Genomic DNA, 22,999 nt, shown 5'->3' on the forward strand with positions numbered 1-22,999 from the left:
ATGGTGATAGTGTCTCTTGGACTTCAGTGTGCATCAGAATCACCTGGAATGCTTATTTGAAATGCAGAATCCTGGGCCCCATACCCCAGAGATTCTGAGTCCCAACATCCAAGATGGGTGGGTGGCTCAGAATTCTGAGTTTTTAACAAGCACCTAGGTGATCCTCAGGTCTCTGATGAAGTAGAATGAGTGAGTCTAAAAGCTATACAATCCTTGATTCAAATCCCACCCTGCCACTTATGAGCACTGTGACTTGGAGCAAGTCACTAAGCCTTTCTAGGTGTCAGTTTTGTTTGTAAAATGAGGCTATAATAACTTCTACTTCTTAATAAACAAGACTTTTTTTCAGAGTGTTTATTGCACTTTGCAGATGTTTGTTGAGCAAATGGGATACAAGTCCATTTGCCCAATCCAGAAACCTGGGAGTTCTTCTTGATGTCTCTATCTACCCCATACCTCTCAACCACCCAATCACAAATCCCGTGAACTCTACCTCCTAAAATATCTTTTTTTAACAAATAAATTTATTTATTTTTGGCTGCATAGGGTCTTTGTTACTGCACACAGGCTTCCTCTAGTTGCAGTGAGTGGGGGCTACTGTTTGTTGCAGTGCACGGGCTTCTCATTGGGGTGGCTTCTCTTGTTGCAAAGCACGGGCTCTAGGCACGCGGGCTTCAGTAGTTGTGGCTCATGGGCTCAGTAGTTGTGGCTCACGGGCTCTAGAGCGCAGGCTCAGTAGTTGTGGCGCACAGGCTTAGTTGCTCCGCAGCATGTAGGATCTTCCTGAACCAGGGCTCGAACCTGTGTCCCCTGCATTGGTAGGCGGATTCTTAACAACTGCGCCACCAGGGAAGCCCTCCTAAAATATCTTAGACCTGCCCACTTCTCTCCATCCCCACAGCCACCACCCTAGTCTAAGCCGCCATCTTCCTCTGCCTGACCACTGCACAGCTTCCTCTCTGATCTCCCTGTTTCCACCCTTTCCTCCTCCCATTCTTCTTTCCCAGAGAAGCCATGTTAATCTGATAAAGTAATGGCTCTGCTTCAAACCCTAGCTCTCAGGGAGGCCTTTTTTTTTTATTAAATTTTTATTGGAGTATAGTTGATTTAGATTGATGTGTTAGTTTCTGCTGTACAGCAAAGTGAATCTGTTATACATATACACATATCCACTCTTTTTAAGATTCTTTTCCTATGTAGGCAATTACAGAGTATTGAGTAGAGTTCCCTATGCTATACAGTAGTAGGTCCTTATTATCTATTTCATATATAGTAGTGTGCATATGTCAATCCCAACCTTTCACCCCCGCCCAGGAAGGCCTTATGAATCTAAAAAAAAATTCCTCTGGTCCCCCACACCGATTTCCAAGCTTCCTTTTGGCCTCCCTCAGTCTCCAACTCTACACTTAAGTTATTCTGAACTTCTTTCGGCTTCCTCCAATAAATATGTTTCTCTTGCCCCTGGGACTTCACACAAAGAGTGTTTGCTCTGCCTGAAACTGCCCCCGCCAAACACACCTCCTTCACCTACTACTCATCTTTCACATTTCAGCTTGAATGTCATTTCCTCAGGGCCAGACATAGCCGTCCCTCTCACATGTGCTCCAGCAGCTCTGTCCTTCCTCCATAATAATAAGTTACACTCTGCTGTGATAACTTCATACCTGCTTCCATCGCTGAACTAGCTCCTAGAGAACACAAACCTCTGTCTTATCCATTGCTGTATCGCCAGAAGTTGCTAGAGTCTTTGGCTCAAAGAATGATGAAATACACAGCTGAATGAATGAATGAATAAATAAACAAGCGAGAAGGCCCTCGTTGCAGGATGTGTCGCGGAGGACGCCCACCTGGTATTGCCTAAGGCGAGTTTAGTGTCAGGACGTGCCTGGAAACACAGCCACATGGCGGCGGCCCCGGGCACGTACAGACCACACGGGGGCGCCCCCGGCTCGTTGTACGTGGATGGCACCTCGCCGGACTCAGGTTCGGTTACTAATCGCCAATGGGCGACAGGAGGCGGGCTTCTCCCTCAGACGGACAGTATCGCTCCGCCCAATCTGATTCATCTTTTCTTTGGCCCTGCCCACCCCAGGCCTCAGAGAATGAGGGTGGGCGTGATGGAGCCGCCGCCAACTGAACTCCGGCAGAGTGCTCTCGAGGCCGAACCAGCGCGCCTGGCGGTCTGTGAGTGGGCGGAGGGTGGCTAGGGGCGGGGCCTCAGAGATGACAGGCAGGAGGCCGGCCCCACCCCTCTCGCCCAGAGCGGCCGCGCCAGCGCTGGGGACAGCAGAAGTGAGTACGTGAGCGGCGCAGCAAGAACCCAGCTCGGACCCCGGACGGCGCGCGCACCCGGAGTCCCCGATCCGAGTCGGGCCCGCAGCAGACCTCTGGATTACTGTGCACACCGAACTACCACCACTTGCGCACTCCCTCCCCGGCCCGCCTCCCCGAGTCCACTGGTTCCGAGCTCTCCAAGCGCCCCGGATCCTCCAGGACCGGTCCGTCCAGATTCCCCTGGGACCGACCTGCCCACATCCCTCAGCATCGCCCGGCTCAGGGCGCCGCCTCGGTCCCGGAGCCGCCTGCCTGGATTGCACCCTCTCCTTGCCTGGATCTCCTGGGACCACCGTGCGCGAGCCTTCTTCGGAGCCCGCCGAGCGGACCCTCCCGCGGGTGCCCGCAGCCCCGCCGGCGCGGCCCGGCGCGGCTCGGCTCGGCTCCCGGAGCCCGCCCCGGCCATGGCCCGAGCCCGCCCGCCGCCGCCGCCGCCGCCGCCGCCGGGGCTCCTGCCGCTGCTCTCTCCGCTGCTGCTGCTGCCCCTGCTGCTGCCGTCCGGCTGCCGGGCGCTGGAAGGTGAGCGGCGTCGGGGGGCGCGTCCAAGGGTTAAGGTGTCCGGGGTTGCCCGAGCGTGGGCCAGGAAGGGTCCGCGGTGTTGGTCCGATGCGGGCTGGGCGCACTTCGGAGGAGGCTCGGTCACCCGCGCCCTTTCCGGGGGCCGGAGGATGGGGTGGGGAGGACGCCCTCGGCGCTGCCTCGGAGGCTCCAGCTACCTCTGTGGCAGGCAGTCCGCCGGTTGCGGGATCGCGGGCAGCTCGACTCGGGAGAGCGTTCCCCGAAAGTCATGGCCCGGCCGTGAGCTTCTGAGGGAGTACCCCGCACTCAGGGCAGAGGAGCGGGGCCCTGGGCACCTCCTGGAGACAAGGAAGTGTGGGCGACCCACCAGGCAAGGCGGGGGCTCTGAGGCTGATGCGGGGCTGTGGCGGGTGGAGGCGAAGCGGGACTCCCCAGGTTGAGGGTCGGCGTTGGTTCGGAACCCCTTGGAGTGATCTGTGAGAGTGTGAGTGCGTGCACCCCGCTTTGTCAGGGAATGGCTGCGGGGATGGAGAGGCGGGGGCCTGTTATTGTTTACGGTTTACGAGCGCCAACTACCCACGAGGTGCTGTGTGCACCGGCGTTGCACGCGGCTCTGCGGCACCCCCTCTGCCTTCTAGCAGGACACCCCGAGTGCTGGGGTCTCCACCGAACCCCTGAGGTTCCGGGGCTTGTCCCGGGTAGTGCCGGAGCCGGTGCCTTACGCATTAGCCGGTGGGAAGAGGCCGGGCTTCTCTCGATGGGTTCTGTGAAACCTGCGGAGACTGCTGCTCAGGAGGTTGCTCCAACTTCCAAACGACTGTGCTTGGATGGACAGCCCAAGTGTTTTTGGCCCCCGTGGGAGAGTTCACACACATCCACTTGACACAAGCCTGAGGGGACAGAGGCACTGACACTGGTTAAACAATAGACAGACAGATGCAGACGCCAACGCACAGTTCCCAAAATTTTTGAGCCATTAAATGAGGTAAGAAAAACCTTCCTTAGGTGGAGGGAAGGACACCACAGAAATTTGGGGGAAATTGGGATTATAGGCAGTACTTATATTTGGTATCTTTAACAAATCCAGTCACTTTCTTAGTTTAAGAACAAACACATGAATTCCGTGTGACTTGGTTTGTTCATATGTTCACAATCGGTAAACTTAAAGGTTGGAAGGAAAAAAGAACAGAGTTCTGAGAGAAAGGCATCCTCTAGTGCTTTCTCATTTCCTCCAGGAGAAAAAAAACATTCTTCTGAACGTCTTTTATCTCTGAGCCCATTGGTGCTGACAGACTGATTCACACGGGTGGACGCATGCAAATCCAGACAGACACACCGAGGTCGCACCCACGCTTGTGCACGCTCACCCACATGTGTGTGATAGGATCACAGGCGTGAGAAACCGGTGTGGGGATTTGTTGTTGATTGCCTCAAGGGTGTGAGCCAGGGAGCCTGCTGGAGTTCCCAGGTCTGTGTCTTAGCCCAGGAGAGGCGACACAGGCACATGCACTTACAGGACTGTGTGTGCCAGGCCCCAGAGCCCTTGTTGTGGGGTGTGGTGGGTGCTGATGCTGAGAGTGGAGTGGGGGGCGTGGTTTGGGTCAGGTGAGCAAGGGGTACCTGAAAAGGTTCACCCCTTCCTTCCTCCCTCCCTTCTTCCTCTTTCCCTTCCTTTCTTCCTCCTTTTCACCCCTCACAATCTGCTGGTCCCTCTAGACCCTAGCTGGCAGGCCCTAGCTGGGAGCTGACATCCAGGCCTCCAGGCCCAGGACCCGAGGGGCTGACCAGGAGGCAAAGGCCTGATGAGCTATAGCAGCCCAGGAAAGAGAGGACAATGGGGCCACTGCCCCTACTCTGTCCCCTCCTCCCTCAGGCTGTGAAGTGGGATCTGGGGCTATTCCCTGGCTGGGTGGGTGGTGGCTGGGAGGCCAGGCCAGTGTGGGGTGCCCCTAGGAAGGTAGCAGTGTCTCCCAAGTGTGACTTTCACGAGTTCCTTCACTTTTGCCATATATGAGAACTTAGGGTCTTCCGTTGGCGTGAGAATGAAAGGAAAAAGAGAGATGACGCCTCAGGGCGCTGACCCCAGCCCAGTGGTCTACCTAACCACACTCCTGCTTTCCCTCACTGTGAGATGGGATAGTAGTTGAACCCACCTCTCCGAGATGGGATAGTAGTTGAACCCACCTCCTAGGGCTGTTATGAAGATTGAATCCTTAATGTGTGTCAAGTGCTTAGCACAGCCATTGCTATTCAAGGATTAACTGTTATTATTATTACCCTAGGGTCTGCTCCTTGGGGAGCACCAGAAAGTGAAACTGGTGTGTACCCTTGCCCTGCTGGAGGGAGCTTAGAGGACGCAATAATGGGAGGAGGAAAAGTTGGTCTGGGGAGGAAGTTGTCCCCCCAACTCCTCCATCTCTCTCCAGCTTTGGGAGGGAGAGGATGGGATAGGAAGAGAGCTGGGTCAGGAGACAACTGTCCTTGACTCCTGCTTGTACCCCATCCCTATTCTGGAGCTCGAATGGCGGGATGGGTGGACCTGGGTGTCCTGGGCTGTGGCCAGAGGACAGGGCTGGGTGGGACACCCAGCCCTGAAGCTCCCTTCAGCCCCCCAAGCTTTATGGGTGGAGGATTTCACCCCCTTGCTCCATCCAGCCTTCCCTTTGGTTTTGCCAGGATTTGGTTTGCCCTTGGCCTTAGGGAGCCTTTAGGCTCTTGGCCTCTGAGGTCGTTATATTTAGGCCCAGGGTCCTTGAGCTGTGGGTGCTGTCCCTCATGGTCTCATTGATTAGATGCTGTCTAGCACCTGGTTGTTCTTCCTCCCTATACACTTGGGGTTCATGAAGATTCTGCATCCAAATATCTCATCAGTTTTCCATGAGGATGGAGCTAGGGTCCTTGCTTGTCCTCCTTGGTTGAAGAAACACCTCTCTTCTTGCCCTCTGATTGATTCCCACCTGCATACACACACAAACACACACACACCCACCAGAGACACACACAAATTGCCCTCGAATTTACCCTCACTCACAGGGAAACAGGGCCCACTTTGTTGCTCACTCTCCTTTCAGGTAATGTTCTCCAGTCCCCCAAGCCAAGACCATTCTCCCCTTCAGGACCATGAACGAGGGAGTGGGGTCCAGTAGGTGAGCGGACCAGGAACAGGGCGTGGGATAGGAGGGATGTCTGGACCATAGGGTCCTTATACCTCAGATAGGACGAGGAGGTCCCTGCTGGGAAGAGACCCTTTTGAGGAAAAAGAAACAGTTACCAGATGTAAGAGGGGGGGCTGGACAGCCTTCTCCCAGGCAAGCCCTGTAGCTGAGTTGCTGCTGTAGTGGAAGCAGGCCCTGGGGGGGGAGAGGCAGTGTGTGACCCATCTCTTTCTCAGAGGCAGCAGCAGTGACCACTGAGTAGGTGGCAGCTGAGAGGGGACAGCGGGCTGGGGTTTCTGTGGCTTCCTCACTTGTTCAGTGGCCTCTGGCTCACCAGCCCCCCCGCCCCGCCCGTGTTTGTCTTGAGCTGGCACCTCAGAGCTGCGACAAGGGACAGCAGCAGGGATTTGGGGGAACCAGTTTGCCCGTCACTGTCTTCCCTTTAACCAGAACTGCTGCCACCGCCACCACTGTGGCCTCAGCGGCAGCGAGCTAACCCAAAGCTACCGTGGGCAAGGCCTCTGCCACCCGCCTTACACTAATTAAACAGCATGAAGAGGCTGAATCACCAGGCCTGCATAGTTTGAAAATTGTAGCCCTGCCTGTTGTGCTGAGTCAAACTGGTTTGTCGGGATTGGGCAGCTGGGAGTGGGGGGAGGGAGACTGGATACATCTGGGCACCTGATGGGGTGGGAGAGGCCCCCTGTCCCAAAGGCTGGCCCTGGCATCGGGTCTCCTGTTGCCTCTCTGCCCCCAGACTCCTGGTCAGACCCGCTGTGGCTGGGATAGCAGGGAAGGGCTCAAAGGCTAGCTGTTCATCCGTCCTTCTGGCTGCTGGCAGGGCCACAACTGGGGTTGGGGGTATGGATGAGCTCTGAGGCATTTGGGCTCCTGTCCTGTGCTTCTTTCTCCCTTCTCCTCCCTCTCAGGTTTATTTAATTATATATCTCCATGATCTGAGGGGAAGAATGAAAAACAAAATGTGTTCTGTTCTGGGATGCTCCCCTCTCCTCCATCCCAGACTGGAGGCCCTCGGGACCATGGCAGGGGGAGGGAGAGGTGGCCCTCCAGGTCCCATGGCAGTGTCTGCTTAAGACCCCTTTCTCCCCGGGCTGACCACCCTGAGTGTGCAGGTTGGTACAAGCGTGTACACACACTGACACGCAGGGGAGGAGCAGGATGGGAGAAGACGGGACAGATCCCTTGGATTGGTTGGCAGAGGTAGGGACCCCAGGCGGAAGAGGGGGACCAACTCCGAGGTGACTAGGAGTTTTCTCCCTCTCTTTGCAGGCAGGGTTCCAGGGTGTGCCTTCTTGCCCGGACCCTGCCCCTCTGTCCTCCTGCCCCTGCACGCGCTGCTGGCCCAGCCCAGGAGCGTGACCTTTCCCACCACCTCAACGTCCTTGGTCTGGAGTTTGGGCCGGTGGGTTTCTTGCTCCTGTCTCTAGATTTTTTTGATTCTCTGGTCTCACTGGCATGCCTGTTCCCAGGGTGGGGTGCTCTGTGTGACTTGGGGCTTGGGGTTGCTGTGGGGTCTGGCAGTTCCATAAGGTTGTGTGTCCCTGGCCCTTCACTAGGGCAGGTGGCAGGCTCCCAGCACCAGGGCGGCCCGGTGAGGCCCTCAGATACAGGCTGGGTGCCCACGATGTTCTCCTCCTGCTGGGCCCCCAACTTATGTGTTGCCCAAAGCTCCTGAGGCTAAATGCCTTCATAGTGCCACCCCCTCCCCAAGGGCTTAGTGCTGGGGATGGTGCCATTGTGCTGGCAGGGAAGTGGCCTGCTGCTTGGGCAAGGGCTGTACCTGGGGAAGCTGCACCCAGCCACACCCAGAATCATCTTCACGCCCCTGCCCCACCCCTAGCCTCGTGACCTGTGACAGCTCCTGCCTGGGTCAGGGCCACAGGAAGCCGGTCTGGGGCTCGTTGCTTCCCTGAGCCTCCGGCCGAGGCTTCCCCAGTACCTTTGCTTTCTTAGCGGACAGTGCCCTCTCCCAACTCTCCCTCCACCCCACTTGAAAACTCACCTCATAGAAAGAACGTGCTTGCAGTGTGTGTGTGTGTGTGTGTGTGTGTGTGTGTGTGATGTGCATGGAGGATGCACCGCTGAGGCTTTACACAACCTCTAGATGTTGATACTTATACTGTGTCTGCATGCTCCTATGGAATGTTTTGGTGCAAATGGGCATCTGTGTGTGTGCAGCTGATGCTAGTTGTGTGTGACTGTGTAAGAACATGTCACCGTGTCTGTACAGGGAAACTGGTGTTTGTGTTTGCACTTGACTACACTCAAGACTGACTTGTGGTTGGCAATAGTGTGCAGTTGGGTGTGTAGGGAGAACGCACTGTTGAATGCACGTGCCCTCACGTATGCATATGTCTCAGGAAATCTGCACATCTGAGGGCTGTGAGAGTGAGTCTTTGCCTAAGGCAAGCCCAATCTGTGTGTAGGAAAGACTCATTGTATATGAATGTCTCAGGAAGACTGATCTGCTTGTACCATATGCATCCGTGTGTCCGTGAAAGACAGACTGTGGCTGTGTGTGAAGCCGTGTGTGTGTTTGCGGGTGGCTGTGGCTTTGTGTGTTTTTGTCCACCATACGTGTGACTTGTCGCTGTTTGGCCCCAGTGGCGGGAACGAGCCCAGCCGCTGAGAACTGGGTGATGTGTGTGCGTCTGTGTGTGCACAGGCGGGGGCCACACAGCTGCTGCCACGTGGCTGTTCCCCGCGGCCCTGTGAAACCTGAAAGGGGTGCTGCTTTCCTTCTGATCATTGAAGCCCCGGTGCCAGAACATCCCAGAAAGGCCTGGTGGCCACTTTCCTGCTTGCTTCGTGGGTTGGTGGGGTTCCCTGCGGGGCTGTATCGGGGAGCAGCCACATGGTGGGACAGAGGAGGGTGCGGGTGCAGTTGGCAGCTGGAGAGTGTGGAGATTGCTCCCTCATTCCTCTTTTGTCCTTGTCCCCTGTACCTGTGTCCTTTACCCCCGCGTGTGTGTACCTACACACACCCCCACACCCACACATGCCACACACATAGAAAAGGTGGGCTCTGTTGGGCTGGGTCTCTCCCTGCCCCACCCCCCAGACAGATGGATTCTGGGACCCCCCCCAAGTTCTTCCTGAGGCTGGGACCCAGGCACCTCAGGGTCTCCCTCTTGCTGAAGCAAAGGCCCCTCTCCTCCCCCAGAGAGCAAGCCCCTCCCCACCAGGGTGACCGAGCCCTTCCTCAGGCACACATGACTCGAAATCTAAGTCCTCTCCTCATTAATGGGAAAAATGTGCCGAGATTGAGCGATGGCCAAGGCTGAGCGATGGCCGAGGGCCGATCCCCGCCCCCTCCCTCTCTCGAGCCCCAGAAATTAAACAGAAACGAAGAGCCTACCCCACCAACCTCCCCCCGCCCCCTCCCCCCACTCCTCCTCTCCGAGCCGGCGCAGGGCTTGTTTTAAACAGCGGAGGAATCTGGCTGGAGGGGGGAGGGGCTGAATATTTGGGTTTAAACAGTTCCAGATGGGTTTGGCACTGGCTGAGCAGAAGGAAGTGAGGGAGATGGAGGAGGGAGGCAGCGCGAGGGAGCGGTGGGAGCCCTGGCCTGCTCGGCGGCGGGCGGCGGGCAGACAAGCAGGCGGACTGGCTGGGGGGAGGGGGTGCGCTTGGCTCGCCGGCTCCCAGGGACAGCGGTACTCCGGGCCGCTGGCTAGCGAAGAGGCTACTTGGCAGCCTCCCTCTCTGTCTCTGTGTCTGTCTCCTGGGGCCTCCTTGTCTCTCCATCTCGCTGTCTTTCGTAGTCCACCGCCGGCCATCCCGGCTGTCTGGTCCTAGCCAGCCGGCTCGGCACATCCCTCCAGTTCGGTGCCGCCCACCATCCGCCTGCTCCGCCCGCCTGTCTCCCTCCCTGCCTGTCTCTGGGCCCCTGCTTCTGCCCATCCCCTCTTCCCTCCCGTACCCCTCTACCCCCCTGCTAAATGTCTGTGTCTGTCTGTCTGCCAGAGGGGCCTGTCAGGCCACCGACGATGAAGCTGGGATAGCTCATCCTGCAGCCGGGCCCTCCAGGGACCAGCTGCTGCTGCAGGAAGACGAGGGAGCCTCACTCCCCAAAGTGAATTGCTGCTGCTCGCTGCTCCCTTTGCCTCACAGGAGGGCCTGGGGCCACAGCTGCCTCATCCACCATCCTAGGCTCAGACCCAGACTGCAGGAGACTGCCGAAGGCCGCATGCCTGGAGCCTGTGGGGTTTGGGTCTTTCCCTTCCTGGATACCTCCAGCCTGCCGCATTGTTGATGTAGAGGCCTTCAGAAGTTCTGGGGCGGCCCTGCCCCATTCCAGCTTGGAGTTGAGGGGAGAACTGCTGGCTGTCTTCCAGGCTATGGGAAAGGACTTGGGGCCTCTTTCCTGCTCCTAGGTCTAATGTTGGGGTCACACTGTCAGAGAGGAGAGTTTTCAAGCCAGAACCCAGATCCAGGTTCCTAGGGGAGCAAGTTTACGTCAGAAACATTAATAGGCCCCTCCTGTGGCCAAGCAAAAGGAAACAGATAAAAAAATCCAAAGCTCAGAACAGGATCAATGCTGTGACAAAGCACCTGGCCCTGGATGCATAGAGGAAGGCATCCAACCCTGACTTGGTGGTTCCGGGAAGGCTTCCTGGAGGAGGTGACATCTGACTTAAAGTATACACAGGAGTTTTCCAGGCTTTCTCTGTTCCCCCTTTACAGAGGGGCATATTGCAGTCAGAGTGCCCTGGTTAAGGGGTTAGTTGTGGAATCAGATAGACCTGAATTTGAGTCACCTTTCAACTTTTCACCTCAAGTCCTAACAGTTTTACCTTACACCCTATATATACTGTATCTGGGCGTCAGTTTTCTCATATGTAAAAGAGGTACGCCAACAGTACTTTTATCCAAGGATTGCAGGAAGAACTGAACTAGCTCTAGAGGAACTAGTCTGGGCCTTGGTGGCCCTCACCCCATCCTCAAAGAGCATTCCTGTCCTGTCCTCCAGAGGTGGTCTGTGGGAGGCTGGGTGAGAGTGGGCTCTGGCCTGTGACTGCTCTTCCCTTCCCCTGGGCCTGTGTGGAGCTGGGCCTTTTTGCTGGGAGTGGAGTCAGGGGAGGCCTGAGCAGCAGGGTCTGAAGCACACGGCCCTTTGTTCCAGGATAAAGGCCCAGCCAGCCCCTTTGTGTGGAGATTAGCAGAGCCTGTAGGTGTGTGAACTGGCCCTGGCTTCTGCCTCATTAACCCAGACCTGGGGTCAGCAGCTGACACCCACTCCCAACTGGCCCGACAAGACATCTTTGGGGCTAGACATCTCTGGGGGTGGCTGCAGGGTCTCCTCTGGGCCAGGGGAGCTGAGGGTTTGGGGAACTTGGGGGTGGGGTGGGAGTACCTGGTGGGAATCAATGTCTGGCGTCCAGGCCTTTCCTGGGCAACCTCCTCTTTCTCTTCGTCCTAAACTTGGCCCCTGACCTTTTTTCTCCTTTTGCTCCCCCAGAGACCCTCATGGATACAAAATGGGTGACGTCTGAGTTGGCATGGACATCTCATCCAGAAAGTGGGGTAAGACTTCCCCACCATTTCTCCCGAGTGTTGGTTGCCAATTAACCCCTGCAGCAGGGCTCAAGAAGGGCTGCCTCTGCCCACTGCTTGTCAGTTCCCCCTCTTGCGGCATCCCCATCCTCTTCATCTGTCACCTTCCTCCTTTGCCTGATGGTCCATTTCTGTGAGTGTTTTCATCTCTGACTCTTCAGCCTGCCTCTGTCCCCCCTCCCCCATACACACCATCTTTGTCTCATTCTCCCTCTGCCCACCACCCAGCCTGTCTTCAGCCTATTTCCCTCTCCTGCCTGACAGCCCTTTGCATGTCTGTCCTGACCATCTCCCTCCTTCCTGGGTGCTTGGGAACAAGGAAACCTTGGTTCCAGATCTCTGACTTGCTGTGTGACCCTGAGCAAGACAGTTTGCCTTTCTGGGCCTCCATTTCTTGACTGTTACATTCCTGTAGTCCTGACATCTCTAAAGTGTTCTAATTAACCTCCCTAGATGTCCTTCACAACTACACTGAGTTCTGGAACACTGGATTTGGGTGACATTACAGGCCCTTAGTCACCAGACCTGACTCTGTGACCTTGGGCAAGTCCCTGCCTTTGTGAGTCTTGACTTTCTCTCCTCTGGAGTGGGGACAACAGATGTACTGGATAGGCCAAGAAGTTCGTTTGGGTTTTTCTGTGAGATGTTATGGAAAAAGCTGAATGAACTTTTTGGCCAACCCAATACCTTATTAAGGAGCTGTGAAGGTTAAATGTGATGGTAATAGTGATAACCAATGTTTATTGAGTGCTTGCTCTATCTATATCAGGCATTGGTGCAAGCCCATTACATATATTAAACTGATTTAATTCCTCACAGCCTCATTTACTTGCAATCAGTCCCACTTTATAGACAATGAAATTGAGGCATAAAGATAATAAACATTATAGCTAATTCTCACATAGTACTTACCAAGTGCCCCATTCTAAGTGCTGTAGTCATTTAAAGTCATTTATTCCTTATACATCTTTCTTCTTACCATGTTACAGATGTGGGGGCACAGGGAGGTTAAGTGACTTACCTGTAGTCACAACACAAGCAGAGAACTGGGATTTGAACCCACGTAGTCTGTGTGTTCAACCACTACACCATGGAAGCATCTCTGTGAAGTAAATATAGCAGATCTGTGCATGTGGTAGGCACCTGGCAAATGCCGGTGCTTACTCTCTGTCTTTTTCACTTGCACAGTGGGAAGAGGTGAGCGGCTATGACGAGGCCATGAACCCCATCCGCACGTACCAGGTGTGTAATGTGCGTGAGTCAAGCCAGAACAACTGGCTTCGCACAGGGTTCATCTGGCGGCAGGACGTGCAGCGGGTCTACGTGGAGCTCAAGTTCACTGTGCGTGACTGCAACAGCATCCCCAACATCCCTGGCTCCTGCAAGGAGACCTTCAACCTCTTCTACTATGAGGCTGACAGCGACGTGGCCTCGGCCTCCTCCCCCTTCTGGATGGAGAACCCCTACGTGAAGGTGGACACCATCGCGCCCGATGAGAGCTTCTCGCGGCTCGATGCCGGCCGTGTCAACACCAAGGTGCGCAGCTTCGGGCCGCTCTCCAAGGCCGGCTTCTACTTGGCCTTCCAGGACCAGGGCGCCTGCATGTCGCTCATCTCCGTGCGTGCCTTCTACAAGAAGTGCGCATCCACCACCGCAGGCTTCGCGCTCTTCCCCGAGACCCTCACTGGGGCTGAGCCCACCTCACTGGTCATTGCCCCTGGCACCTGCATCGCCAATGCCGTGGAGGTGTCGGTACCCCTCAAGCTCTACTGCAACGGTGACGGGGAGTGGATGGTGCCTGTGGGTGCCTGCACCTGTGCCACCGGCCACGAGCCAGCTGCCAAGGAGTCCCAGTGCCGCCGTGAGTGGGGACTGGCCTGGGGAGGGTCTGGGCCACAGCTGCCCGCTGCCCCCTACCCACTGCTTCCTACCTGCCAGACAGGGAGGTTTGGCCTCAGGTCTGGGGCAGAGGGAGGAAAGGGAGGAGGGGTATCAGGTGCAGAAAACATGGTGCAAGGAGGGAGATGAGAGAAAATGAGGAGAGACACCAGGATACTAGGAGAAAAAAATGAAGCTAAAGAGAGAGGAAGGAAGACATGGAGAATCCTTGACAAGGAGGCACCTGAAGAACGTGCTCAGAGTCTCGGGAGGCCAGCAGAGACGCCTGTTTGTCCAGCACCATGTTTACGTTTCACTCTGCAAGTATTAGGTGGGGCCCAGAGCTGCAGGCACCTCGTACTTGGCCGTTTTACCTGGGGGGTCTCATCTGCATCTTGAGAAGCAGTATTTGTAGCACAGAGGTTAGGGACCCAGTCTCTGAAGTCCTGAGTCCTGACTCTGCCGCTTACCATCTGTGAGACCTTGGGCAAGTTATTTAACTCTTTGAACCCCAGTTTCCTCATGTGCAAAATGGGGGCATTAATGGTGATTCCTTCATGGAGTTGTAGTGGGGCTTAACTGAGTCAATGGATGGCAGCCCTTGGAACAGTGCCTGGGACGTGGGGAAGCACAGCACCATGTAAGTGTTAGCTGTGACTCTCAGGAGCCCTGGGATGCATGGGGGACAAGGATTGTTTTGTCCTGGTTTCATACACGAAGAGGTTAGGAGGCCTGTCTTGGGTGGCTTGCCGAGACTCATAAGACCTCACAGTGTGCTAGATTTTCCAGCTATAATACCCGTTCATGAGAGGTTCTCTCATCTGAGCCTTACCACAACTTTGTAAGGTAGATTCCAGCTATGTCTCCTGGTTAGCCAATAAGAAGGCTCAGAGAGGTTTTCCACTCTAGGCCTAATAGCTGGGAATGTGGGAGCTGGGACTGCAGCCTCATCCAGTGCTGTACCATGCAGGCCAAGGTGCTGAGGGCCTTGTCTTCTGTCCCCTCTGCCCTGTTCTCCCTCCTGTCACTTGCAACCTGAAGCTGCAAGGGGTGGGAGCTGGCTGTTAGCACAGCCCTCAGTGTAAGGGGGCTGGAGGCCCGACCTGGCTGTGAGGCCCAGTGTCGGGTGCTGTCGTGGGAAGGTGAACAGTGCCTTGCCCTGCCCCTCTCCACTTCTCTATGGGAACCTGCCCCCAGACTTCCTCCTCCTAAGTGGAGAAAGGGGTGGGGGTGATGAGCCTGACAACCTGAAGAGCGGCTAACACTTTGCAGGTCCCTAGCAGGAAATGCACGCTGGTTCCCATAGCAACCAGGCTGGCCTGGCCCCTGCCCCCTCTCCCACTGGCTCAAAAGAGCTGGGATGGAATATCACCTTAGTCGAGGGAGATTAAACCCCAGAGAAGGGCACAGACCCAACTCTGGGCATACCACACTCCGGACGACCTCCCCAAAGGCAGTTGTATATGGTCAGGATGACCATATGCTTTAGTGTGTCCAGGGTAGTCCTGGTTTATGCCTGTCATGCTAACATGATTATTACTAGTGCCCGCTTTCACTCTCAAAATAGTGCAGTTTGAATAATAAATTATATGGCCGTCGTAGATATGGGGACTCTCCAGAGCTCAGGCCCAAATAGAGGCTCTGAAGGGGTGTTCAGGCACCGAGGTCTGGGCTCCCTTTGGGGATTGGGGTTCCACTCGTGGATGCTTTGAGGCCTCTGAACTCCAGGTGACCCCAACCTTCCTGCCTGCTTTCTTTCTCTCCTTTTCTCACCCCTCCTCAGCGCCCACCCCTGCCCCAGGGCAGAAAGGAGCTGCTGCCCTGCTCCTGGTTGGGTGGGGAGAGAGGTTGGCTGTGAAACTCAGAGGCCCCACCTCCTGGCTGTTCTGGGTTGTTCTTGAGGATCTTCAGGAATAACTATCCTTGAGCTTCAGGGAGGGGTGGGGGCGTCCCAGCAGAGTAGAGGCTGCTGCCAGCCCACTAGCAGTCTCTTCCCATCCCCTTCCCTCCCCTTCCTCCTCCTCCCTCTCGTCCCTGCCTCAACAAGTCCAGGCTGTCCAGGTGATGGAGCTGACGTCTTCGTCCGTGAGGCCCCAGAGTTGGGGGTCGGGGGCGGGGCAGGGGCGGGGAGGAGTCCGCTGACGTGGGGTTTCTACGGGGCAAAAGGGCCTTTTGTAGCTGCAGCTGGACTTAGGCAGTACCAGCACGGCCCCCTCAATCTGGGAGGTGGGGGGCCGAGCCCTGTGCTTGGGAAGGGCCAGATTCCCACGGAGGTGTGGAGGGTTGGTGTCTGCAGGGTTGGAGGTGAGACGTCCATCCTCTTCTCCCCCCCAGCCTGTCCCCCTGGGAGCTATAAGGCGAAGCAGGGAGAGGGGCCCTGCCTGCCCTGCCCACCCAACAGCCGCACCACCTCGCCAGCCTCCAGCATCTGCACTTGCCACAGTAACTTCTACCGCGCAGACTCCGACTCTGCAGACAGTGCCTGTACCAGTGAGTGAACGCGCGTCCTCACACTCTCCTACTCGAGGCCTTCCCTCTGCGGGCCGGCCTGCGGGTGCCTAAACAGTCTCTATGAATAACTCCACTTTCCAGATAGGATAACTGAGGCTCAGGGGGGTTAGATGTTGTGTTCAACATGGCACAGGTAGGAAGTGACCAGCCCTGAGCCAGAATCCAGGTGAGCTGAAAGGCTTAGCACTTCCACCAACATTTAATAAGCATTTGTTAGCTCCTCGCTGGGTATCAGAAACTGGCTAGGACCCTCTAGTCCATTACTCCTTCCTCTGTCTACAACTGCTATTCTTTTGGCCCAACTCTAACCAGAGAGGGGACCTCACACCCCTGGGGCAGCCTGGTGTCCTGCTTTTTCCCTGCTTTGGCCTTTGGTGCCAGGCATTGCCAGGCGCCAGGGATGTGGAGGAAAAGATACAGTCACTGTTCTAGGAGCTTGCAACCTGGTGGGAGAAACAGATGTGAAAACAGATAATGACCATATAACGTGCTAAGTGCTGGGCTGGAGGGATGCCCAGAATTGTTACAGGAATGCAGAGGACGGGAAGAGAATGAATCAAGGAAGGTTTCCAAGAGGAGGTGACCTCTCAAGTTGAGCCTTAAAGGCCAAATAAATAGGAGTCTGCCCAGTGAAGAAGTGTAGGAAAGGTATTCCACTTATTAAAGCAGAGGCAAAGGCAAGGAGGTAGGAAGCAGCTTGGAGTGTGCAGGAACTCTGGACAAATGGTGGTCCTAGGGCCCTAGCTCACTGTCTTCTCCTTCCACCTTCCCCACAGCGGTGCCGTCTCCGCCCCGGGGTGTGATCTCCAATGTGAATGAGACCTCGCTGATCCTCGAGTGGAGTGAGCCCCGGGACCTGGGTGGCCGGGACGACCTCCTATACAATGTCATCTGCAAGAAGTGCCATGGGGGCCTTGGGACCGGGGGCACCATGACCTGCTCACGCTGTGATGACAATGTGGAGTTTGTGCCTCGGCAGTTGGGCCTGACAGAACGCCGGGTCCACATCAGCCATTTGTTGGCCCACACGCGCTACACCTTTGAGGTGCAGGCAGTCAACGGTGTCTCGGGCAAGAGCCCTTTGCCCCCCCGCTACGCGGCTGTGAATATCACCACCAACCAGGCTGGTGAGGAGGGCACACAGGAGGGTAGGGCCTGGGTCATCTTCCCCCACATAGAGCTGAGGTTGCCTGGGGCACAGACCATCGGGGGTCCCATGGGAACTGGGTCCTTGGGAAGGATGCCAGGGCCCGTGATGAGCCCCCCGCTCTTCCCCTAGCCCCGTCTGAAGTGCCAACACTACACCTGCACAGCAGCTCCGGAAGCAGTCTGACTTTGTCCTGGGCGCCCCCAGAGCGGCCCAACGGAGTCATCCTGGACTACGAGATGAAGTACTTTGAGAAGGTCAGAGCCTCAGGGGGCAGGAGGAAGCCTTGGGACAAGAAGATTACCCCAGATAGTGTCAGGGGCCCTTGGGAGCAAAGCCTTGGGCACTGAGGGGGGGTGGGCAGGGGCCGATGAGCGTCAGGACCCACTGAGACACAGCCTTCCTCCTGGTATTGCAGAGTGAGGGCATCGCCTCCACAGTGACCAGCCAGAAGAACTCCGTGCAGCTGGACGGGCTGCGGCCTGACGCCCGCTACGTGGTCCAGGTCCGCGCCCGCACTGTAGCTGGCTATGGGCAGTACAGCCACCCGGCTGAGTTTGAGACCACAAGTGAGAGAGGTACACACCCCCACGCACCTGTCCCTGCACCTGTCCCTGCCCCTGTCCACACTTTCCACCCCACCACTAACCTGTTCCTCCCGGTCTCTAGGCTCTGGTGCCCAGCAGCTCCAGGAGCAGCTCCCCCTCATTGTGGGCTCTGCCACGGCCGGGCTTGTCTTCGTGGTAGCTGTTGTGGTCATTGCTGTCGTCTGCCTCAGGTACTCCCAGGCCCAGGGGCCGACTAGAGCTTCCCTTTAGTGCCCTAGAGCCCTCTCGCCACATAGGTGAACCATCACCCACATCAAACCTAGAACCACAGCCTTCCTAGGCCCAGGCTATCCTTGTTGGAGAGGCTCTCTCCAGTCCATGCCTATGTCCTTGTCCTGCCCCCTCCCTGTCCCCTGAATCTACTGGCAGATTCCCTCAGGGACCAAGTCCACTGAGCCTCTTGCCCGGAGACCCAGTGGCAGCTATAGCCACTGACCATAGCACCAGGCAATGGGCCGTCCCCTATGGTCTCTGCCCCTCCTGTGAGCCCAAGGGTCCCCTGAAGGGAAGGAGCTGCGGACTTGTCTCATGCCTCCCCTCCACCCTGCCCCTCCAGGAAGCAGCGGCACAGCTCTGATTCGGAGTACACAGAGAAGCTGCAGCAATACGGTGAGTTTGCCTCCTCATCCCAGCCTCCCAAAGCTCCCTTGGTCCCTGCAGGGCTTGGAGACACCCCTTTCCCTGTCTGGGACTTTATTCCTTTAACTCTTACCCTGGCCGGCCCCTCCTGCTTCCAATTAAGTGCCATTTCCTGAGCCCCTACCTCACTCCCGCTAGCCCCAGAGATGAGTGAGATGTGACCCCTGTCCTCAGGGGTAGTCAGTCTTGTGAGAAAGACAACATAGGTATACACAGGAAACAATGAGAGAACAATTAAGTGTTAAGCCGGGTGTTCCTGTGACAGAGGGCAGTGAGAGTTCAGAAAAGAGGAAGGCTTCCTGGAGGATGTAGCCTTGGGCTGAGCTGAGCCAGGTGGGATAAGCAGGGTTTAGAGAGGTGGGGGAGAGCATTCCTGGCTAGAGGAGCCTCTGGAAGGTAGTGGGTGGGGTGGGGAGAGTGCCCGACGGTGGGGGCAGTGAGAAGACTGGTTTGACAGCTGCTGGGAAGCCAGGCTGGGTAGTTGCGGCCAGTCCTTGGAGGGTCGTGAAAGGCAGGCAGAGGAGTTTGGACTTGACTGCACCACCGGTAATCTGAAAGGCTCTCAAGCTGGGGAGCAATACAATGAAAGTATTGTTGTAGGAAGACAGTTATGTGGGCTAGATTGGTGAGCAAAGTCTAGAGGCAGAGAGCCCAGCTGGGAGGCTATTGCAGTAGTCTGGGTGTTGATGGCCTGGACAAGGTCGGGGGCAGTGGGAATGAGGGGAGGGACGGATCTGAAATGGGTTTTGACACGATGAGAGATGAGGGAGAAAGAAGAAGAAGAATCCTAGGTGTCTAGCCTTTATGGTTACTAGTTCTCACCAAGGGGACAGTGGTGGGGTGGGGAGGGGCAAGTTCTGGCTTCAACAGAGGAATACGGAGCAGGTTTAGCAGAGAGGCTGGGAATGTGTTCCTGTCTGGGGCAGTATCCCGGGTCTCAGAGTTCCCTCACTGTCCCCAGCCCGAGGATCTCGCCCCCTCTCACGCCCACCTTTTCTTCCTTAGTTGCTCCTGGAATGAAGGTTTATATCGACCCTTTTACCTACGAAGACCCTAATGAGGCTGTGCGGGAGTTTGCCAAGGAGATCGATGTGTCCTGCGTCAAGATCGAGGAGGTGATTGGAGCTGGTGAGTCCCCTGGGGCACGGTGGGGAGGAGAGGCTGGTGGTGACCCCGAGGGAGGGCAGAGGTGGTTGGGTACAGAAATAGCTTACTATCTGTGCTCTGTGCCCTGCAGGGGAGTTCGGGGAAGTGTGCCGGGGTCGGCTAAAACAGCCTGGGCGCCGGGAAGTGTTTGTGGCCATCAAGACGCTCAAGGTGGGCTACACAGAGAGGCAGCGGCGGGACTTCCTCAGCGAGGCCTCCATCATGGGTCAGTTTGACCATCCCAACATAATCCGGTTGGAGGGCGTGGTCACCAAAAGTCGGCCAGTCATGATCCTCACTGAGTTCATGGAGAACTGTGCCCTGGACTCCTTCCTCCGGGTAAGAGCCAGCCCCCGGCCCCTCCCCCTCTTCTTCCCCCCACCCCCCAGAGAGCTAGGTTGGGCAAACCACCCCCTCCCACAAGTCAGGCAGACCCTATTCAAGTCCAAATATTTACCGAGGTGGCATGGTGCAGGGAAAGAGCTGGGCCTTCAGAGCCAGAAAGACCAGAGTTCTCATCCTGACTCTGCCCGCCCCCTACTGCCTGTGTGACCTCAGGCTTTACTTAACCTCTCTGAGTCTCCGCTGCCTTGGTTGTAAAATGAGAATGGTAAGAGCTATGTGGGTCCTCACAGGGGTTAATTGGGTTGATATATACAGATGCCGGCCACACAGGAGGGCAGCTTCCTTACTCTCAGTGCACAGTGGACATGGTCAGAGGGGTAGATGAGGCATGGTCTTGGAGGACTTCGAGAGGGTGGGCAGGCGGGCAGGCAGGAAGGTCTTGGGTGGGCCCGGGGCCAGGCAGGAGGCAATGGGCACCCCCTTGAGCCTGCTCGTTGCCTCCAGCTCAACGACGGACAGTTCACGGTCATCCAGCTGGTGGGCATGTTGCGGGGCATTGCTGCCGGCATGAAGTACCTGTCTGAGATGAACTACGTGCACCGAGACCTGGCTGCCCGCAACATCCTTGTCAACAGCAACCTGGTCTGCAAAGTCTCAGACTTTGGCCTCTCCCGCTTCCTGGAGGATGATCCCTCTGATCCGACCTACACCAGCTCCCTGGTACACGAAGCCGCTGGGAGGGAGACTGGGGGCGGGGCCGGCCAGGCAGGGGCTCGGGGCTGGGGACGAGCCTCGAGACATAGGGTGAAGGGCGTGTGCCCCCCCAACCAGGGCGGGAAGATCCCCATTCGCTGGACCGCCCCAGAGGCCATAGCCTATCGGAAGTTCACCTCTGCTAGTGACGTCTGGAGCTATGGAATCGTCATGTGGGAGGTCATGAGCTATGGCGAGCGACCCTACTGGGACATGAGCAACCAGGATGTGAGTGGGGCCAGCCAGAGCGCTCGGGTGGGTGGGAGCTGGCTGGGGAGCAGAGTGGTGGCTCACTCCAGGGTTCCCTGCTCTTGGCTCAGGTCATCAATGCCGTGGAGCAGGATTACCGGCTGCCCCCACCCATGGACTGCCCCACAGCACTGCACCAGCTCATGCTGGACTGCTGGGTGCGGGACCGGAACCTCAGGCCCAAATTCTCCCAGATCGTCAACACCCTGGACAAGCTCATCCGCAACGCCGCCAGCCTTAAGGTCATCGCCAGTGCCCAGTCTGGGTCAGTTCCTCTGCCTCTGCCCTTGCCCTGCTCCCGAGCCAGCAGCACCACCCCTGCTTCCCCTGACATCAGGACTCATCAGGTCGCTCTCTTCTCCCCACAGCATGTCACAGCCCCTCCTGGACCGCACGGTCCCAGACTACACGACCTTCACGACAGTTGGTGACTGGCTAGATGCCATCAAGATGGGGCGGTACAAGGAGAGCTTTGTCAGTGCGGGGTTTGCATCCTTTGACCTGGTGGCCCAGATGACCGCAGAGTGAGTGTGCCTCACATTTGGAGGGGCAGGGCTGGGGGCTCTGAGCTGGGCCCAGAGTGGTGGGTAGTGGGGGAGGGACTGACTGTGCCCTTGGCCCGTCTGCAGAGACCTGCTCCGGATCGGGGTCACCTTGGCGGGCCACCAGAAGAAGATCCTCAGCAGTATCCAGGACATGCGGCTGCAGATGAACCAGACGCTGCCTGTGCAGGTCTGACACCCAACTCCCACTGGATGGGTGCCTTCCAAGGACTGTGCAGGGACTCTGACCAGCTGGCTGGACTTTTGGACTTTTGGATGCCTGGCCTTCGGCTGTGGCCCAGAAGGTGGAAGTCTGGGGAAGGCCCAAGCTGGGACTTCTCCTCCAGGCCTGTGCTCCCTCCCCAGGAAGTTTGCCCCAAACCTCTTCATATTGAAGATGGATTAGGAGAGGGGGTGATGACGCCTCCCAAGCCCCTCGGGGCCCAGGCCTTCCTGTTCTCCAGTGGGGGATCCCCACCACCTCAGACTTGGCTGTTCTTCAGTGCTGGAGGTCCTGGCACGGTCAGGTGGGGAATAAACCTGGGTTCCATAGGGCCCAGCCCTGGCAGGGGTCTGGCCCCCCAGGTAGGCAGAGAGCAGTCCCTCCCTCAGGAACTGGAGGAGGGAACTCCGGGAATGGGGTAATGTGATACCCCCATCCCGAAGCCAGCTGGCCCCTCCAGTTTGCACAGGGACTTGTTCTGGGGGCTGAGGGCCCTGCCCCACCCCCGCCCTTGGTGCTGTCATAAAAGGGCAGGCAGGGGCAGGCTGAGGAGCAGCCCCTTGCCCCCCAGAGACTGACTCTCAGAGCCAGAGGTCGGATGTGAGTGAGTGTGTGTGTGTGTGTGTGTGTGTGTGTGTGTGTGTGTGTGTGTGTGTGTGTACGCACTGGCCTGCACAGAGAGTATGGGTGAGAGCTTGGCCCTCTGCCCTGCCGTGGGGCCAGCTGGGCTGTCAGCGAAATAAAGGCAATAAGATGATTCTTTTGCCCCTTCTCATTCGACCTCCCAAGGCAGGATTCCCTGATGCCCTCAAGTTCACAGTCCCTCAGCACCAGCCCTTCAGAATTCCCAGGAGTCATTGGGAGGCCAGATCCAAGCCTCTCCAAGTACAACTTCCCTTTTATGCTTCAGCCTTGCTGCATCTAACTTCTTGGAAGTGGGGCAGTAACAGAAGAGAGCAAACTACCCCAGAGCTCCTTCCTTCTAAGGCCCAGGCCTTCCCAGGGGCTGTCGGCGCAGACACTTGAGTCTGGACGGTGTTTCACAGAGTCCTTTCACACCCATTGTCTCTGAGGGGGCTGGGGGTAGAGGCAGTTGGTCAGCTCCCAGGGTCACATGGCCCCAGACAAAGGGGATGAGAACCCACTGGGGTTCGGATCCCGAGGCCAGCTCCTTTCAGCAAGTGTCAGTGGAGAAGTGTGGCTCCTCTTTACTGAACGATTACTATGCTCCTGGCACTGGGCTAAAACGCTCCATTTATACACGGATCTTATTTAATCTCACAACAACCCAGCCAGGGAAGGAAGTATTTTTATCTCTTTTTTACAGAGGAGGAAAGGGAGAGGTTAAGTAACTTGCTCAAAGTCGCTGAGCC

At 56.8% G+C, this 22,999-nt stretch overlaps 1 protein-coding gene across 2 annotated transcripts; it reads left to right on the plus strand.

The window, feature by feature from the left end:
- Positions 1-341: 341 nt before the first annotated feature.
- EPHB3 (EPH receptor B3) lies at positions 342-22,383 on the plus strand. 2 transcript variants are annotated; one of them, XM_082461441.1, is made up of 16 exons: positions 345-2,853; positions 11,491-11,555; positions 12,774-13,446; positions 15,798-15,953; positions 16,751-17,101; positions 17,254-17,378; positions 17,540-17,699; positions 17,791-17,899; positions 18,286-18,338; positions 19,374-19,496; positions 19,606-19,853; positions 20,364-20,579; positions 20,691-20,840; positions 20,933-21,126; positions 21,230-21,385; positions 21,491-22,383. In XM_082461441.1, the coding sequence occupies exons 1-16, from the start codon at positions 2,739-2,741 to the stop codon at positions 21,597-21,599; spliced, it is 3,003 nt and encodes a 1,000-aa protein (XP_082317567.1). In that variant the 5' UTR covers positions 345-2,738; the 3' UTR covers positions 21,600-22,383. The 2 variants fall into 2 exon arrangements, with proteins under 2 accessions (XP_082317566.1, XP_082317567.1); XM_082461440.1 differs by having other exon boundaries at positions 342-2,853; positions 20,364-20,840.
- Positions 22,384-22,999: the final 616 nt, after the last annotated feature.

The sequence above is a fragment of the Balaenoptera physalus genome, assembly GCF_965194825.1.
Source record: "Balaenoptera physalus genome assembly, chromosome: 4".
Classification (NCBI taxonomy): domain Eukaryota; kingdom Metazoa; phylum Chordata; class Mammalia; order Artiodactyla; family Balaenopteridae; genus Balaenoptera; species Balaenoptera physalus.

Excerpts from the sequence above, each read along its gene's own strand:
- EPHB3 (XM_082461440.1), top strand. The coding sequence starts at position 2,739 with ATGGCCCGAGCCCGCCCGCCGCCGCCGCCGCCGCCGCCGCCGGGGCTC. Across the intron at positions 17,379-17,539 it reads AGATGAAGTACTTTGAGAAG|AGTGAGGGCATCGCCTCCAC; the intron begins GTCAGAGCCTCA and ends CTGGTATTGCAG. Across the intron at positions 17,900-18,285 it reads ATTGCTGTCGTCTGCCTCAG|GAAGCAGCGGCACAGCTCTG; the intron begins GTACTCCCAGGC and ends CTGCCCCTCCAG.